Source organism: Gambusia affinis, linkage group LG06 (assembly GCF_019740435.1).
Source record: "Gambusia affinis linkage group LG06, SWU_Gaff_1.0, whole genome shotgun sequence".
Taxonomy (NCBI): domain Eukaryota; kingdom Metazoa; phylum Chordata; class Actinopteri; order Cyprinodontiformes; family Poeciliidae; genus Gambusia; species Gambusia affinis.
The window spans coordinates 14,473,047-14,490,926 of record NC_057873.1 but is presented as its reverse complement, the minus strand read 5'-3'; the positions used below and the strand labels follow the sequence as shown (position 1 = coordinate 14,490,926).

At 37.8% G+C, this 17,880-nt stretch overlaps 3 protein-coding genes across 4 annotated transcripts; all 3 read right to left on the bottom strand.

Moving 5' to 3' along the window:
* Nucleotides 1-3,006: 3,006 nt before the first annotated feature.
* On the bottom strand, nucleotides 3,007-4,200 carry foxg1c (forkhead box G1c). The gene has a single exon (XM_044119467.1). The coding sequence runs from the start codon at nucleotides 4,198-4,200 to the stop codon at nucleotides 3,022-3,024; it is 1,179 nt and encodes a 392-aa protein (XP_043975402.1). The 3' UTR covers nucleotides 3,007-3,021.
* Nucleotides 4,201-7,644: 3,444 nt separating this feature from the next.
* On the bottom strand, nucleotides 7,645-9,588 carry pglyrp5 (peptidoglycan recognition protein 5). The gene is made up of 4 exons (XM_044119163.1): nucleotides 9,565-9,588; nucleotides 9,262-9,457; nucleotides 9,059-9,177; nucleotides 7,645-8,944 (listed from the first exon to the last, which is right to left on the bottom strand). The coding sequence occupies exons 1-4, from the start codon at nucleotides 9,575-9,577 to the stop codon at nucleotides 8,769-8,771; spliced, it is 504 nt and encodes a 167-aa protein (XP_043975098.1). The 5' UTR covers nucleotides 9,578-9,588; the 3' UTR covers nucleotides 7,645-8,768.
* Nucleotides 9,589-12,079: 2,491 nt separating this feature from the next.
* Nucleotides 12,080-14,748, bottom strand: polr2i (RNA polymerase II subunit I). 2 transcript variants are annotated; one of them, XM_044120342.1, is made up of 6 exons: nucleotides 14,543-14,746; nucleotides 14,341-14,395; nucleotides 14,144-14,217; nucleotides 13,698-13,772; nucleotides 12,838-12,889; nucleotides 12,080-12,392 (listed from the first exon to the last, which is right to left on the bottom strand). In XM_044120342.1, exons 1-6 carry the CDS (start codon nucleotides 14,602-14,604, stop codon nucleotides 12,330-12,332), a joined length of 381 nt encoding a protein of 126 aa, XP_043976277.1. In that variant the 5' UTR covers nucleotides 14,605-14,746; the 3' UTR covers nucleotides 12,080-12,329. The 2 variants fall into 2 exon arrangements, with proteins under 2 accessions (XP_043976277.1, XP_043976276.1); XM_044120341.1 differs by lacking the exon at nucleotides 12,080-12,392 and having other exon boundaries at nucleotides 12,434-12,889; nucleotides 14,543-14,748.
* Between the last annotated feature and the right edge of the window lie 3,132 nt (nucleotides 14,749-17,880).

Genomic DNA, 17,880 nt, shown 5'->3' with positions numbered 1-17,880 from the left:
TTCAGGCAATTAAGTTCTGTGACACTTACTTTAGATTTTATGTTCTAAAGTCACTACATGGATTTGTCTCAGGTTGGTAGAAGACCTAGAAGGGCTGTTATTTAAGTATTAGCTGAGATTAATTTTTCGAGTGTGAGGACATGTTTCAGAATGAACCTTTTCTGCTTATGAACAACCCAGAGGAAATAAATAAGGATGAGGGAGCAGCTAGGTTGATACTGCAATACAAACAGTAAAGCCTTTGTTATGCTCTTTAACAGAGTAACAGGAAATCGTGAATGTGAGTGTGTCTGTTAGAGAGAGTGAGAGAAATGGGGATGTATGCTACGGTGAAGCAATAAGACACTAAGAGATTGGCTTTCTGGCAAGAGACAGACAGACGCCTATGGGTGCACAACCCACCCACCTTGTTCCAAAGGTTACACATCTACCTGAGGAAATCACTTACTGCGGATAAAGGCAGACTGTGTGTTGCAGAGGGAGGTGAGTGTGTGGGATTGATTTTCAGGGTGCACGGTTCTATACCTTTATCAAGGGCACCAGAGCCAAGAGACTCAAATCTTAAGATGTGGAGAACTCAGCGTTACCTTACAGCTGATGGGACAGCAGAAGCTAATCTGGAAACACTTTTCAGCTGCCTAATTAAGAGAGCAACAAGCATTAAATCAGATGGGCCAGACAAAGATTTATTCAGCAGAACTATCAACATATGACACAACCTGGAAATCATGTAGGATTAATTTCAAAACTGGTTATCTGCAGAAAAAAAAAGAAACATGATGAACTACTTTTCAGGTTGGGCAGGGGGGAGGGGTGGTGCTGCTGCAAAAATCAGTCTATTAACTAGACAACTTTTTACCAGTTGAAATTGCACAATGATCTCAATTTGGCTTCATTAGAACTGGGATGAAGCTGGAATCTATGTAATTGGAAGCATTGATTTGATTTGAATTTGAGCAGACTGAATTCTCAATGATTGCACGTGGAGCAGTGTGCCCAGTTGCTTTGCAGCAAGAAAGTCCGGTGTTTGAATCCCGACCAATGACTTTCTGCATGGGGTTTTATGTCACTCACAGTCCAAATACGTGCACACAGAATGCACGCCCTACTTTAAAATTATTTATTTGTGCACCATTTTTGAACTGTGTACTTTTTTTTCTGTAACCCTTATAAAAGACTGCAATAGAAGATTGAAGAGATTTTACCGTAAACAAGCAAACAAAAAAAACCCCGTAAAAAACGCTAAAGCGTTATTAAAACATTTTCAATTAGAGTGAAGCATATCCCCCTGCGCCTTCCAGAACGCAACATAAACAATTTGCAGTTTTGATGTGCAAGGAGAACCAGAAACAGCTTTCTAAAGTGTCTGCAATTTGGTATCACTGTCATTTTCAATTCCCTGTCAGCACAGACATCAGCACCAAGCTCTGTTCGTGAAACAATAATTAGCTCAGTATTTATGTTTTTCATGAGACCCGTGACAGGAAGGTGATTAGAAGAAACCAGATCTTCTTACATCTCCTTATGCAACCAAAACACCGCTTACGCCTATTGACTCCCACCTCTGTCCTCCTCACTTTTTCCCCGCCGCCACAATTACTCATACCACTAATGAAAATATTCGCCTGCATCTACCTAGACAGCGAGTTTGCCAACAGTGATGTTACCTGATCCAGATCCGTCTGCTTTAACCACAGAGCGACTGTGACTGACGGGCTGATGTCTTTCTACATAAAAGAGCTTTTGTTTAAAGACGAGGCAGCCGTCCAGGGAGAGGTGCTCTAATCTGTTTCCCCAAAGATCTCATTTGGTTTTTTTGTATTAATTTGTGGAGGATGGGCGGCGGCGGAGGGAAGGTGAGGGAAAGTTTAACAGGCAGTGATGAAAGAACATAGCCAAATACTGATCAAGAAGATCTGCACCACTGGAAATGTCGTGTTTGATTACAATCTCTTCACAGTTTCAACGACATCTAACACTATAATAATAATAATAATAATAATAATAATAATAATAATAATAATAATAATAATAATAATAATAATAATAATAATAATAATAATAATAGACAAATCTTCCACTTACAGGCTGCATATTCATATGTTATTTTAAACGTGTAATTTAGTCCATCTGTTTCCCTTTTGCCGGCTCAAATCTCCAGAGTGAAACGCTTAATAACGAAGCCAAATAGGAACAATCAACAACAGCATAAGGCTTTAATGAGGAGGGAAGAAAACACAATTTAAAATGCATTATTTATCGTTTAATTACATGTAAAGTAATTAAACTAGGAATGCAATATAGTTTTTTGTTTTGTTGCAACAACGATGAAACCGAATAAGTGCAGCAAATGAACAATTTTAAATTTCATAATGTTTATACGATCAGCAATCTTTAATTTTACAATTGTTTTGGCTCTTTTGGGCTAATTTAATTATTTTTCTTTGAACTAGACATTTTCTTGCTGCCTTGGAGTTTACATTTAGCCCGTACTCCTTTACAAACAGCATTTACACCTGAAATGTGTCGCTGAGCAGAAAGGAATCCCTGGAAATGAACATTTCTTGACAACTGCACACCAAACTTCGAACACATCCAAGCGAATGCGTGGGAAATAATAACACATAATAAACGATAACAATGTATGTTTCAGCTATAAAGTGTTTTACTATTAGTTATTTTTCTACTTTTAGATAATTTCTCTGGCTCATTTATACTGTTATTAAATATAATTTTGTTTGAAGATAAAGGTGTGCGTAATCGGTTACTGAGGCACAACTTAAGTAGTGTAAGCACCAAGAGACTGCTTTATTTACAACATATTGCCTGGCATTAATAATCTTCGAGTTGCATTTCCATCTTACTATAACACTTAACATTTTCGCAGGTTATTCGTTCATAGCAAAACTTTCAGCAGACATACACTTGTCAGTTTAGGTTGAGTTGATCTTTTATTTCTTCAATTTCAGTTTTTTATGAATGCTACATTGATGTTATTTTTTTTTCTTATAGTCTCATATTTTATATCCCAAAAGAAGGGCTTGAACTGACTTGAGGGCAGTAATTTGAAAAGTCAGTACAATATCCTCCCCGTTCTGAGTGCCCGCTCTTGGATAAAAGTTGTCCAGTCTTGGAAGCACCGCACTCCTCTGGACATGGACTAAATGCTGCTGCGCATGGTATTTGATGGGAGTAAAAGTAGCTGGCCTGTCCGGAGATCATGTTAAATGAGCACGGGTCCGACAAAGGCAGGGTGCATGCGGGGATGGACGTCGCGGAGAAGGAGGCGCAGGCGGAGCCGATTTGATGGCGCCGCGACTGCGCGCAGCTGACTCCGATGTAGGACATCTCCTGGCGCGTCCGCACGAACCTGTCAGCGTCTGCAGAGCTTGCTGCACTCAGCCGAGCCTGATGAGAAACTACCGAGGCAGCGTGGTTGGACAGGCGCGGCTGGCCGCGCAGGTAGGTCCCCGGGCCGACATGAGCGCGCACCGGTGCTTGTAGAGGAAGGAACGGCGGCACCGGCCAGTAAAACGAGCTTGCTGCGGCTAATGTCACACTGGCTGCCGTGTTGGGGGCCATCAGTCGCCCTCCCCCTCCTCTCTTCAGACCAAGTTTGCTCCTGGAACTGACCGTGGCTCTGCGCCGGAGTTTCCCAGACGTGCCGCCTATGAACACGTCGTCACTGCAGGGGTCCAGCATCCAGTAGTTGCCCTTACCGGGATCATCGTAGTGCCGCGGCACCTTAACAAAACACTTGTTCAGACTCAAGTTGTGTCTGATTGAGTTTTGCCACCCCTGTCTGTTCTGTCGGTAGTAAGGGAAGTTGTTCATGATGAACTCGTAGATGCCGTTGAGCGTCAGCCTTCGCTCTGGACTTTGGCGGATCGCCATCATGATGAGCGCGTTGTAACTAAAAGGAGGTTTCTCGGGTTTGACGCTTTCTTCCTCTTCTGTTGTCTTTGCTTCCCTTTTATTTTCCTCTCGCTTCGGAGGTTTTATATCCTTTTTAGAGTTTAGTTTGGAGTTTTCGCAGCTTTTGTCGCTGTCAAAGTTCTCTTGAGAAGTTTTCCCAGAATGAAGGGAAGGGGAAGAGGGCGAGTCCTGGTCATCCACCATCCCTTCTCTTCTCCACAGCAGACTGCTGATGCTGAAAGAGGACTTGTGGAACAATCGCTCCGGAGTTTTTAAATCCTCCATCTCAACCTGTGCGCGCAGTCGCTGCCTACAGTCGAGCTGCCCGTGAAACTGCGGGAGGGCGCGTCACTGAGTGCGTATAGAGCAATGATGAGCGGATTCAAAGTGGTGACGAGCTGAGGACGTGCCGATCAAAACTTGCCAACACATGCGCAACACAGGCCCTGCTTTGCCAGCACTGGCAAAGCAGGGCCAAGGTATAAGCAAACTAAGCTCATGCCGAATGTGTTGCAATTAAATCGATCTTCTAAATCAAATAGGAGCCTTCGTTTTAATATTTTTATGACAATTTTCTCAATAGTGAATTTCAAAGGTTTAGAATCGTGTTAAATGTAAATATTGAGAACAATATTTTACAAATGTTTAAAGGGGACTCTTGATAGGGTGATAGTTATGATCAGGCAGTCACTAATGCTACACGTTTAGTGACTTTCAATGATTATGGCTATTTAATTTCATTTTTAATTTTAATTTTCTGCACTCTGATTACCATTTATTAAACATTTGTGAAAAACAGGATCGTTTTGATGTTCATTACAGGATGGAAGACATGTTTCAATCGCTTTCAGATTTCCACAGGTGAGAAAGTCAAGCTGCAAGTGCCTCAGAATTATAGTGATGTGAAAAGATACATTTGTTCTCTCTGTCGTAAATAAATTTTTTTTGCCCACCATAATCAAAGTAAACACAAAATCCATCCATCCATCCATTTTCTATTCACCCTTGTCCCTAATGGGGTCGGGAGGGTTGCTGGTGCCCATCTCCAGATGCGTTCCGGGCGAGAGGCAGAGTACACTTTTCAAAAGCTGACCCATTAGGAAGAGCTATTTCTAAGGCCCGGGACTCACGTGAGCCACAGTGATCGCAAGCATTCACAAATGAAGAAGATATGAAAGAGTGGTCAAGTATACCTAACCCTTATTAAATACCTTTTTACAATACTGAGTAACCACATATTTTTATGTTTATTGGTGTTTTTTTTAAACTAATGATTTAATTTAAGGAGTTGAATTTGAAGATTACAGAGATTGGTTGCAGAAATGTTCCAATAGCTGGCGTTAAATTCATTGGAGTAACTTTTACGTAAAATATGAGTGGAAATTTATGAAAAGTAAAGTCCTCCTTATGTAACAAGACAGAGTATGCTGAAGGAGAATAACTTTACACTTTTGTAAGTGTAAAGTTCAGAAATGTTCTTTTTCAGCTTTAACTGAGATGATATTATTGTGAAACAAAGTTGCTATTTGATTATGGACTTTGTTTGGCATAAATTGCTGACCAAACATTAAATAGCGCTGTAGGTGTTTGTGTGTAATTGCACACAGGAAGCTCACATTCGTACATGGGCCAAAGTTCAGAGCTAACTTGGGGATCCCTAAGTGGTAAAGAGTAATCCTTAGATCAAACGGAGAAATCCTGCTTTACATGACTGAGAAACATTGTGACCTAATTTTGGCATATGCAACACTGCACAATGTTGGGCAGTGTTGCACAAAATAAAATCATTTCTATTATGTGACTTATAAATACATTCTGAGATGAAAGGGATTAAAATGTAACATCTGCAGACTTTTTTTTTACATGCAAAACTATATTGTAGGTTTTGTTTGTGTCTCACTGTTAGGATGTTGCCACCGCCACGTGTGGCAAAGTTTTAGTATTGTAAATTCTGTGGGTGAGGCCATCCAACTTGTGAAAAGAATATGAAAAAAACCCATTTACATCAAGACTATTTCAAAGCATCAGACCTCTGCAAGAGTATTTTCCACAACAACTTTACACCCAAATCTACCACAGTTATGATATGTGAGGCCTAGTAAACACATTTTCAAACAATACAGATTTATGATTTATGATAAGTACACTTGGGCTTCTCCACTCAGTTCAGATCATTGCAGGGGATGCATTGATGTGATTTTTCTCACTAATTAACTATAAAACAAGTTCTGTTAAATGCAAAAATGCGCCAATGATGGTACACAGTCAATTCAAATAATAGCCTTTGGTGACTGAAGCAATGAATCCAAACCTAATTTAACAGCAACATGAAAAATAACACATACCGCAATGCCTCGCGCAAGTTCTACCCAAACTGTAAACCAGACACTACAATCTGGAGAGAAACAAAGGTTCACGCTGTCAGTCTGCATGACTGATTGGTGAACTCTTAGATGCAATTATAACATTTACGTGATGAGGTGAAACTCAAGCTCTCCTCTCCCCGGGGCTGGACTCACCTTCTCTTTATTTCTGCATTAGCATTTGTACATCAGAATTCAACTATTCAAGATACTACTGGTAATTTAATAAGTTGTGTGCCTTTACATGTTGTGTTGGGTTTAAATAGTTGTGCAACCTTATTAACACCGAACCATACCTGATTAAAAATAAAACGTCTCAGAAAACCTGGAACTTTTTATTTTATTTTATTTTTATCATGATTATATTTTGAGGCAACTTTCGTCCTATTGGCAACAAGCCTAGATTTTTAAATACTACTTCACAGTTAAACTGCTTACACTAATTCGGAGATGAAAAGGTTTTCGGTAGAAAGGGGGGAACATAAAGTCAAGCAGAGAAGAGATCGTAACACTTTTAATTATGTGTTGGCATCCCAACTGCTCTGGAGGCTCTAAGTCATCTGCTGTCGCATCCATTTTTGAATCCTTTAGACACATCCCTGGATTAAATTACATTTTGCACGCGGTTGCATAATTCTCCATGCACAAAATTATTTTTGGTGAGCTTTTGCGTTTGTTCTAAACTTCAATTACTGCACCGAGTTATCTATAAAAATATCTGAGAAATAAGAACCAAATGAGTTTTTGAAGATCTGAAGAATTTGGGACAGCTTACAAGATACAAGAAGCGCAAATATTTTCATTGGGTGAACGATGCTACAAAATCATCTATTTTGTTCAGAAAACAAATATGCTATAGGCTACACATCGCACCTAAAACTAGATATAAGCAAGAGTGTTTGCTTGCTTGTTTCCATCAATCAGAATCCTTGTTCGAGTTTCACCAGGCATCTGCAGATATCATAACGTTTCTAACTACATGCTATTTGTTTCTGCGGTAAGTCACGTTGATACGGAGGCCTCTCTGCACTATCGCCGCGCTACACAAGTGAGCACTTGTCGGGAATGCTTTTGGCCCTACAAAAAAGGCGCAGCGTTGCCCCAACAGCTGTAATCCTGTTGGATGTTTTTCCTCTGTCTATCGTATGAATTCACGTCTTGCATTGTTTTGAATGATCTCAGTGACACCCTGAGAACAACATCGCTCTTTCCTAAGATTTCTTTTGAAAATATTTAACTTTATTTGTGATTCAGATGGTGAAAATTGAGCACTGATATTTTTGCGTAGAGCACTGCAGTAAAAAAGAAAAAAGTACAAACAAACAAACAAAATAAACCAAACACAAATCCTGTAGCAATCTTACAATATTTTTTTATTTAAAAAAAATACAACACACAAGTAAATATATGAATTCATATTTGCCGGCACCCATTATGTTAGAATCAATAATTAAATATAATTTTATAGTCGTAATGTAGCTGGACGCAAGTAATTGGTCAATAGTCCAACAGAAAACATTGAGGTTTTAGTGTTGCAGATAAGGTCCCATTTTTAAGTCTCATCCTTTATCATTGCTCCCTCTGGTGGAGAAGCACAAACCTTACAGGCCTCAGCGTATGATATAACGTTTGGGCATTACATTATGACTACTGACAGGAAAATCACTAACACAAATGATCTCTTCATTACAGCACTTGTTAGTAGAGCTAAGATCTTAAACAGCAAGAGAAAGTTTTTCCTCAAAGTTGATAGGTGACAGTCAGTCTCGCAGCAACTCTGAAGAGCCCTCTGACTAAAGCTGTCATGACACGCTACATTTTCGATTTCTGGGCAACAGTGATGATATTGTCCCAAATGACATCACCCACTGTTGGGAGAACAGCTAATCCACCTCACTTGCTTTTGCGGCTCTTCCTTAAATCTCTAGCTGGGGTTAGAAAGCCAGGTAGAGAAATATTGGAGCCGGGGAAATGATCCCTGCCCATTATAATCAATTTGCTTTCATCAAATAAAAGACAGCAACTTTTGCTCAAATTCAATCTATCAGAACTGCTCCAAGGAGCAATGAAAGATGGTGCATGTTAATGTTCATGAAAGCAGGACATCCTGCTGCCTGTGACCTCTTTCACTCTGTTTTTGTTTTCTCTCTGTAGCAAAACAAAAACTATTCAGGACTAGTTTGAGGAGCAAAAAAAAAACATCCCTGAGGTATTGACTTGGCCTCCAGATTCCTTTGGTTCCAATTCAACTGAGCACATTTGGGATGTCTTGCTCAATCTCTGGAGTTCCCACCTCACAACTTACTGAACTTACAGGAAAGTTTCAACTGCCAGTATCGTAGTGTTACGGGTTACTTGACGTTGGCATGAGGCGTTTTGACAGCAGCAGATAAAAATATATATGAGTTCTACCCTCATGACCCTGGTTAAGTTTTGAAATAAATTCATAGCTTAGTCTTCCCCTTTCTCTCTTTCCCTCAGGAGTTCATTTTAAGTTGAGCTTCTCAGTTGTGAAAGTGCAGCATAAAGATTTTCTCCAGGGCATTGTGTAGCTCCTAAATCCCTGTGGCCGTACAGGGCAAACTCTGGTCGGATGAACCCTTGTAAAACTCCAGACATTAGCAGCTGTTTGACTGACAATATTGCCTCTTTGCTTGGTGTGTCATCTGAAAATACAAGAAGAAGAAGGCGCTCTTTATTATCCACATGGTTAGGAGATTAGTCAGCATTTAACGCTTCTATTCTGTCCCATTGTTGATAAATCCAAAAGGAGTGCTCACTGTTGAAATTGCCCATGAAAGCAATGCCCAGGGAGTCACCGTTGTGACCTTTGGTATGCGCTCCCATCACACCCCAACCTCGGCCCTCAAATAGACTCCCATCTCCTCCAACAAGAAAACTGAGAAAAATTACCACAACATATATTCACTTCAAAAATTATGTTTCCTTAACATTTAGAACAATAAAAGGAAAACATACTCACTTATACCCAATGTCATCAAAGTGTCTTTCCTTCATATGAAGCCTCTGGATGCTCAGAAGCCCATCTGTACACTCTGCCAGGCCTTTGCAGCTCCGGAGGGCAGTGTGGTGTATCACAACTCTCTGGACTGGACCTGCCAGGCTCTCCTTTTGCTTTGGGTCCGCTGCTCCCCACTGTTGCCTTGAAACTATTTTCACTGAACAGTAGTTTAAAGATCAATAGATAATTAAAATTGGAAGGTTGGTTTTTGACTAAAAATAAACAAATACATATATCCATATATAAATATAAATATATATATACCGGTTTGTTCCATGAGGCTGTACACAGCAGCTTGTAAGTGTGAAGACTAACCAGGCAGCATACTGCACACCTACCTTATCAGTTTGTTTAGGAGGGTGTGGTTATGGAAAGTACACCTCACATGTTCTTTGTTGTTGCATGCAAACAAATGATTATGCAACGGATGTAGCTGCCGGAGTCAGAGTCATACAGTTGCCCAACTAGCTGGTCGGAATAAACATACTGGAAATAAGGAGGAAGCATTATTTAACAGACTGTGACACACTTAGGCTGAGAAACTGTCAGTTTTGTTCCAACACATCAGATAGGACATCAAAGGTTCTGTGGAGTTTTGACAGAAAATTATTGGTGGCAATTTTGAAATATTGATTTATTTGTTTTCCCAAAGTAGGAAGTTGGACAGGACTTTTTAATGAGTAAGGAGTTAGAATAACTTTGTTGTGTAATAAAGAATAATGCAAAGACCATTGAAGGAAAACATTTTTTACGAAAAGAATAGCAAAATTTCTGAAAAAAAAGGACAAAATTTTTCTTGTCTTCAATTATTTCGAAATTCAGCAGTGTGCAAGCCCACAAAAATCATTTCTGAGAGTCAACGTGAGATCTGACAATGCTCTGTCAAATTACCCAGTGATGATAAAAAACTTGACAAAAGTATTCACACTCTTTGAAATTTTTCATGCTTTTCCAGGTTATAACTGAAAACTTCAAACCATCCTACTGGAATTTTATACGATAGAGAAACACAAAGGAGCGCAACACTGTAGAACAACTCTAAAGTTAAAGCTAAATAATTTTGAAGACCATGTATCAGCAGTTCACAGTTCAATCACTGTGAACTGCTGACTGACGATTATCTGCTACTTTGCATACTTAGGTTTGAGGTTCTATTGTCAAATATATACTTTTGCATGACATTATAGATAACCTCTGCATGTCTGCAGGTAGAAGTGAACAAAGTGGACCAAGTTAAAACAGTTTCTTATTTGCAAAAAATTTAATCGCCAAATTAACATCCATACAACAGCTATTTCTGGCTTTGGTTTTTTTGAATCAGGTATTCCCAGACTTCCTTTATTCTGTGTCTTTATTCACAGCGCTGACGATAAAACCAAAAATTTTTTTTATTCACTTTTGGTGAGAGAGTGGGAAGTCATAAACCATCATTACAGGAACAAAGTCCTTTTATATCCAAACCAGATGCCCTCAGCCATCACCTGCTAATCTTCCTAATGCAGAAAAATCCAGAGTTTGCACAGTCATTAGTGCTTAGTGGGTTTCTTTTGGAACTCCAAACTTTCCTGGGTTGTATTGTCTGCGTCTATATTTAATCGATTATACATTCGTTCAATGTGCCCATTACATTTTGTGCTGTATTTTAGACAACTTAATATATACTTTTTTTTTCTCATTTGCATTGAGTTTGAAGATAAAAAAAAAAGTTTACCACTGGAAATCTGTAATCCAAATCCAACTTAAGTTTAAGAATTTTCCAATGAAGGCAGCACATTAATATTTGATTCTGTTGTTGAAACAGCTTATCCGTCTAACTCTAAACAATTTCCCCCACAGTGAATCAGAGATTAGGAAAATCCATCAGTCTTAGCGTGAGCTCTGAGTTTGGGAAATAACACAATCATAAGTGCTGAATAATAGTGAATGAATTCTGTTAAAGCAAAAATCTGCGATTCATTTGGCTAAATCTTTGACTTTAAAATCATTTCGGTAAGTGCATAAAGAGGTTAATCACAAAGAACTAGCAGTAGATATTAAAGGAGGAAATAGAAAGACACTGTGGCTTGACCTTGTACAGTACAGCTGAACTTACGGTTAATGTGCAAAAACATCATTGTCAGCAGTTTTCATGCAGTCACAGGGTTGAAAGTCATTTATACTTTGAGTTTTTTTGGCATAGCCACAACTTTTTAACAGAGCTTTGAGCGGATCAGCCCAGAAACTCCATCTCAGAATCAGTTTTGATGAGTATCTGTGTTCATCTGATTTTTAGAAACCCAAAAACTGTCAAAATGGGGCTTTAAAATGCAAGAAAAACTTTGTGGTGGCAGCATCATAGATGGTCTGTGCCACTAGTGGTACAAATTGAGACACATGAAGGAATGACTTTATAATGTTCAACCCTTCAAATAGGTTGAAGGTTGAAATTTATCCAAAGTAAAAGTGAAAACACTAAAATGTTTTGGATTACATAAACCAATTTAAATGAGCATTAATAATAAAATAATTCAAATATTCAGGCAGGATTATGCCAGAAGTTTCAAAAAAAATTACCGTACATAGATTCACGCACCATTTTCCCCACTGTTTAGTGGGGTTTATGTGCAATTGCAACCCTTTACGGATTAAAGAAAATCTTCCATGTTCTTCTTCTCACAATAAGAGTTTAAATTCAGAACATAAGCAGAGCTGGACCCCATGGTTCAATATTTTAAATAAAATGTCCTAAATTTAGACAAATGCACCAAGAGAGCTTTGTGAAGAAGTAACACAAGTTAAACTTTGTACATTTTTTTAATAAAACGTTTTATTACAGACAAAACCTAAAAACAGATTCTTTAAATCTAACAAAAATAACTAAAACTGATCACCGCCAAACACATTCTATCCAGAAAGTGGAGAAAAATCCAGAGTTTGTACAAACTCCATCTCATGGTTCCTACTTGGACCGTTTGGGACTTGTCCACATGCGAGGGTAGAAACCCTGCTACTGGATGCAAATGATGGACCTCTTCATGATTATACAGGCGCTACTCTGTCCACCGGTGTCCACAGTGAGGAGCCGTGCAGACATAATACAAACGCATAGCATCCTGGGATGGGCAAAACACAGAATAATATAAAATATACACACTTTGCATTTCTAATTATTAATCATTTCAATTAAGCCTTATAAAACTGCAAGGCCTGTTTAATTTAGTAAGTTAATGTTAAAATTGTTTTTCCCATTAATCAGTTTTAGTACTAATTTTTCACTTCGAAAGCTGATAGTCATTATAAACAGGTACAATTGAAACATTTATTCAGCTAATTGTCTCTTTCCTGATTCAGATTGGTGTTTGAAGAGGAGTAGTTTTGTTGTGTAGTTGAGTTTTCTAGGCTGCAATAGTGAACCCAATGTAGGTCAATTAATCAGGTGTGCAAAAACATTTATGTAAACATTGTTTTTGATCAAATAAGTTCAAAATATGTCAATAACATCCAATGAGGAACAACTACAGAAAGGTCATAAAGACCTCCTTTAAGGGGAATTCTTACCTCAGCCTTCATACTGTGAGACTGGAAGAACACTGCCTCCTTGTGACCGCATCTTTAAAGTAAGATGTAAGAGTAAGGAGAAGTAACAAGCATCAAGCAAATGTCAAAAATACCACCACAGGTTTGGACAACAACAAGTTGGGATGACAGGGATCTGCCACGTTTTAGTGAGAGAGTGTAACATAAGGAAGAACAAGAACGTCATGCTAGTTCTTTATTCAACAAGAAAATCAGACCAAATGTATATACCCTTTTTTTTTTAATTATAAAAGCAAAGGAATATTGAAACACTGTAGGTGCTACGCTACTCCTAAAGACAGGAAGGAAAACCTAACTGGGAAAGGGAGGGATCTGGCTGATGGGAAAGACATAAGATATGTTTAGTGATGCAGATCTTTGCTCAGTTACACTCAGCAAATACAAATAGAAAATCTTGCGTTATGCTATTCATTGGCATATGCACAAAGTCAAATAGAACAATATCTTTGTCATGGTCTAGTGATTTTCAGTTATCTATAATGAAAATGTTAGTAGTAACTGCCATCAATATTGCAATAAAGGTCATTTTCTGTCCACATTTTTTTCGACCAGGAGGTCAAATTGTAAAGAGATGAAAAAAACAAAACATTTTTGGCAACAGGTCCAAGCATAGTTAAGCTTGACACAAGCTGCTTTTAAATCCAGTTTTCAAAGGAGAAGAGTTCTCTCAATTATTTGGTATCAAATCTGCTGCTGCCTGCATACTTTGATTGCTTCAGTGTATAAATAACATTTTTAGCTTTCTTGTTGGAAAGTTAGTCACTTTCCACTGGAAACTCAACATTTCCAGAAAAAATGGCACAGACAAGAACAGCACTTACTTTGGACAGGGGTGATCCTCTGTTCTCGGTAGCGTTGGATCCTGGGCTACATCAGCGATGATTTGTGTCAGTTCACTAAAGAGAAATCACAAGATTGTCTTAATGAGCAAATTCAATAATTTTAGACCACAAATGAAAAATTTGTAGCAAAGCAAACACTCCCTGATGTGGCATAATATAAAGAAAATATTGTTAAAAATGTGCAGTTGTTAAATATGTATTATTCTAAAAAAAAAAAGAAAAAAGAAGCTACTGTTGGGTTTGCATTTTAAATTTTTTGCTACTTTTCAAATACTATTTTATGCATCAGAGCTGGTGTACTAGTATTTGTTGTTATAACAATAGAGCAAATCCAGGATTTTTTTTTTGCTAAACAAGGTGCAGAGACAAAACAAGGTACACATTTAAAGACAGATAATAGATATAACAAAATCTTCATTACATACTCAACCTCGTGGGTGATCTTGTTGACATAGATGCAGCTGTTGTCAGCCTCCTGCTGATAATCACAGTTTCTACACTGTAGGTTCAATGAGACAGCAAAACGTGTTAAAATCTATTAAAAACTGTAAAACAAGTGTCAGTATGTTTTTACTCTTCTCACGCTAACAAATGAGCGATAAGTTTCTGACCAAATACTTACCGCATACAGCAAGATGCGGTTCTCTTTGTCTTCCTTAGGGTACAACATGTTATTACTGAGAGAAGAATGAACAATGTCACCGTGATATTTATTTACTGTAGCTAAAACCAACATCGTTATGTAGAAAAAAAACCTGGTAGCACTTTATATAGCTAGCATGCTAATGACACTTCCTTTAATGTAATTTCTGTCTAAGACTCACCATTCTTGACAAAAACGTATTCCAACAAATCCAGGCTCGTATGTTCCACCTTCTAAATCCATCTGAAATTGATTTACTGAAAGAAAGAACCTGAAAATAAAGATAAAAAGGCGCAACGTCTGTTTACACAGTTGCTACCATTCAAAAACAGCATGTAAAGCAGGATGACGGCTGTCTTGCTTTCAGAAACAGCGCCTCCCACTGGATGGAGGGCGACTTGCTTTAAGTTTGAGAGTCATGTTTGTGATTATTCAATACAGTTTCTCCAAATGTTCCGAACTGTTATATTTAAAAAAATCACTCAACATTTTTAGTGAAATAGATCTCATATTTTTATGCATAGATTTTAAGAAAAATATATAAAAATGTTATATAAAAATAACAACACAACCAAGTTTTTAAAACATAAAACATACTGGATTTATTTTTTAAAATGAATACATGTATCATAAAAATGTTGTATATTTACATTCAATCAGGCCTTTAACCTCCCTATGTTTAAGCACATCACAGACACTCTGTTTTCAATGTTAATAATTTCAAGTTAACACTGATGTTTGCTTGTATCACTTAGTGTACTCAATTTACTAAGTGGAAGAATTAAGCAGGAAAATATTAGTTCCTGATTAAACAGGAACTAATATTTTCAAGCCTTTTTTATTCAACTCTCTTTTTTATGTTATCTTAGCACTAAAGATTAGACTATTACTTAATGAAAACAAACAAAAAAAGATATAAATAAATAGTGGGCTTAATAAAAAATTCTGTTTCATACTTGATAATGTTATTTATTTATTAGAACCCATGATCTAACTTAGTGAATATGACTGTAATTACAAAAATAATAATAAAAAAATAAATCTGAAAATTTTGTAAAATCTAGCTATCAAGTCTTTGTATTTAAATTGGACTTAAAGATTCAGCAACATCTTATAAAGAGATTGTGAATGTTTGATGACAACTGTGGATGGTAAATTCTATCTGCAGTTTTTAATTTGTTTTTCACTAATTTAAAAAGTCATTGAAGTTAAAGAGGAAAAACATGTTTAATGCTGCGTTATCTTTGTTGTACTAAAGGACCCTTGACTTAGCCTACAGATGGGATTACATATTGCATTTTGTGGTGCTCTGCCTGTTATATATAAACACACATCCCATCCCCTCCCCACGCCTGAGCCCTTGATCCTCTGAGCTAATTCCATGAATTGTCCCAATCTAAATCCACAGATGGAGGGATGCACAGTTGATAACGCAGTGAGAGAGTCTTGATGATAATGATGGACAGATGGATAAGGAAGACCTGTACACTATATATAAATGCAAAGCTCCAAGTGTCCATCTTGTTTTTGTTTCTGTTGAGTTTATCTATGGTTTTACTGTTGTGCGACTTCACTTTGCAGATGCATGAGTGACCCAGTGTGCCAACTCATCAGAGGGGATGGTCAAGCCAGACTGACGTCACCCATCAGCCTCTGTAATCGAAAGAGACGCTAATCCGTCTCTGCCCCAAAGCCTTGCAGTTGGTGGGGAGGAAAAGGGAAACATCCAGAGACAGAGAGAGAAAGAGCAACGAAAACAAGCGAAGTTGGATAAAGGAGAGAGGGGAGCACATGTGGGCAGATGGGAGGACATATTGACCTGGACCAGAGAAGCAAAGGGCTGTCTTGACTCACCAAGGAAGACCAAAGCCTCACTGGCAACTGGGTCTTCTATCAAGCTCTGGTATTTATAAAAGTCTGGAAGCCCAACTTCTTCCGGGCTCCGCCCTGGAGGCCACAAGTTCCTGTGGAAGGACAGCAGAGGGGGAATGCTGTGGGAGCTGCTCACCCCCTCAAGCACCCCCTCTGGTGTCACCTTTGCTCACCGTGGAGGAGCCAAGCTTCACCACTGTGGAACTATGCCAAGACGGACAAGACATGCACCTAACTACTAAAGAAGGGTAGGAAGCAATCCAACATTATAACCCTAATTAGTAAAAAGCTGCTAAATTAGCTATCATATTATAATCACAACTCCGCAGTTCAAGGAAGAGTCACGAAGAAATGATCATGAAGAAAATAACTACAGGCTTTAGTTCTTGTCAATGGTAAGAGAGAAATTAACTGATAAAAACATGGTGAAATGTCACATGTAAGTGTTTTAGATTTATCAGTGGAAATACATTGTATGTTTCAGAGGCACAGGGATTTTCCATTTATGCCTGACTCACAAACACCAAACAACTTCTTCTCAGTGCTCCATGGTTTAGAGTAGAAGTTTCTTCCCATGATTTTTATATGGTGTTTCAATCTATTCACTTCACGTTTCATGATTGAAGCTTGAATCCTGTCAAACAGTTTTTGTTTTATTTATGCTATAAGAATTAGCAAAAAACTTACCCTTTTGAAGATCTGTATGTGACAAAAAGATAAACAATTTTGAAAATTATATTTTCAAAATATAAGTTGAAAATAAATTTAAAAAGATTTATGACAATGACGTAAGAAATTCCTCCCCACAAATTCAAACATTTAGAAATAGTGACGTTTAAAAAACAAAAAACAAACATGCATGTTTCATTCTAATGCGTTGTGAAATGTCACTTATTCATGCAGCGGAAGCAAGTTGAGCATCCACTACTTAGAAAAATCCCCAAGATAATTTCAAGTTCAAAAATAGTGAGATATTTATCACCTAAAGCTTCAGTTATTTTTATCTGCACTTCAGATTAGGTTAAATTTTAAGGGCAATTTTTTCCCCTCATTTCTCCTATCAGTGTATTAGAGAATAAACCACAAATTGCAAGATAAATATAAGAACTACAAAAAAAACCCCATAATGAAGTGAAAATTAAAGTGTTCTACATAAACACTGAAAAACACTTCCCAAAAGCTCAGAGTGAATAAACAACTGTATTCATGGCTGAAATAATGTTCACATTAATGCTTTAAAAAAACAACAACTCATGGACTAAGCTTGTTATAAACCTGAAAATGAAGCAAGTTAAACACCTCATGATGATAAATGGTAAATGGAAAGAATATATGAAGTGCCTTTCTAAGCATATCAACCACTACTTTAGGGACCCCAAAGGCTCAGGGTCCCAAGATACTCTCCCTTGTTAAAGTTCTGGCTATAATCATAGTTTCTATCATTGACATAACTAGAACCACAAAATATGGAATATTTCCTGTCAACATTGGCTTTATTAGCAATTCATTGGTCATTAGCTGGTAAAAGGAGCTAGATAAGGTGAAAAAACGTGTTTTCTAGTGTGAACTAAAAGTCACACTTAAGTTTTTTTTTTTATCAGTTTTTTAATTTGTATCATTATATAGCATGGTTTCACCAATTCCTAT

What these genes read in the sequence shown, in the direction of transcription:
- foxg1c (XM_044119467.1), bottom strand. Translation starts at nt 4,200, where the DNA reads ATGGAGGATTTAAAAACTCCGGAGCGATTGTTCCACAAGTCCTCTTTC.
- pglyrp5 (XM_044119163.1), bottom strand. An exon ending in TTTGATGACATTGGGTATAA is followed by an intron (nt 9,178 to 9,261) that starts GTGAGTATGTTT and finishes AATTTTTCTCAG; the next exon opens with TTTTCTTGTTGGAGGAGATG. An exon ending in TTTCATGGGCAATTTCAACA is followed by an intron (nt 8,945 to 9,058) that starts GTGAGCACTCCT and finishes TTGTATTTTCAG; the next exon opens with ATGACACACCAAGCAAAGAG.
- polr2i (XM_044120341.1), bottom strand. Translation starts at nt 14,604, where the DNA reads ATGGATTTAGAAGGTGGAACATACGAGCCTGGATTTGTTGGAATACGT. An exon ending in AAGATCACCCACGAGGTTGA is followed by an intron (nt 13,773 to 14,143) that starts GTATGTAATGAA and finishes ATTTCTCTTTAG; the next exon opens with TGAACTGACACAAATCATCG. An exon ending in GAGGATCACCCCTGTCCAAA is followed by an intron (nt 12,890 to 13,697) that starts GTAAGTGCTGTT and finishes CTTACTTTAAAG; the next exon opens with ATGCGGTCACAAGGAGGCAG.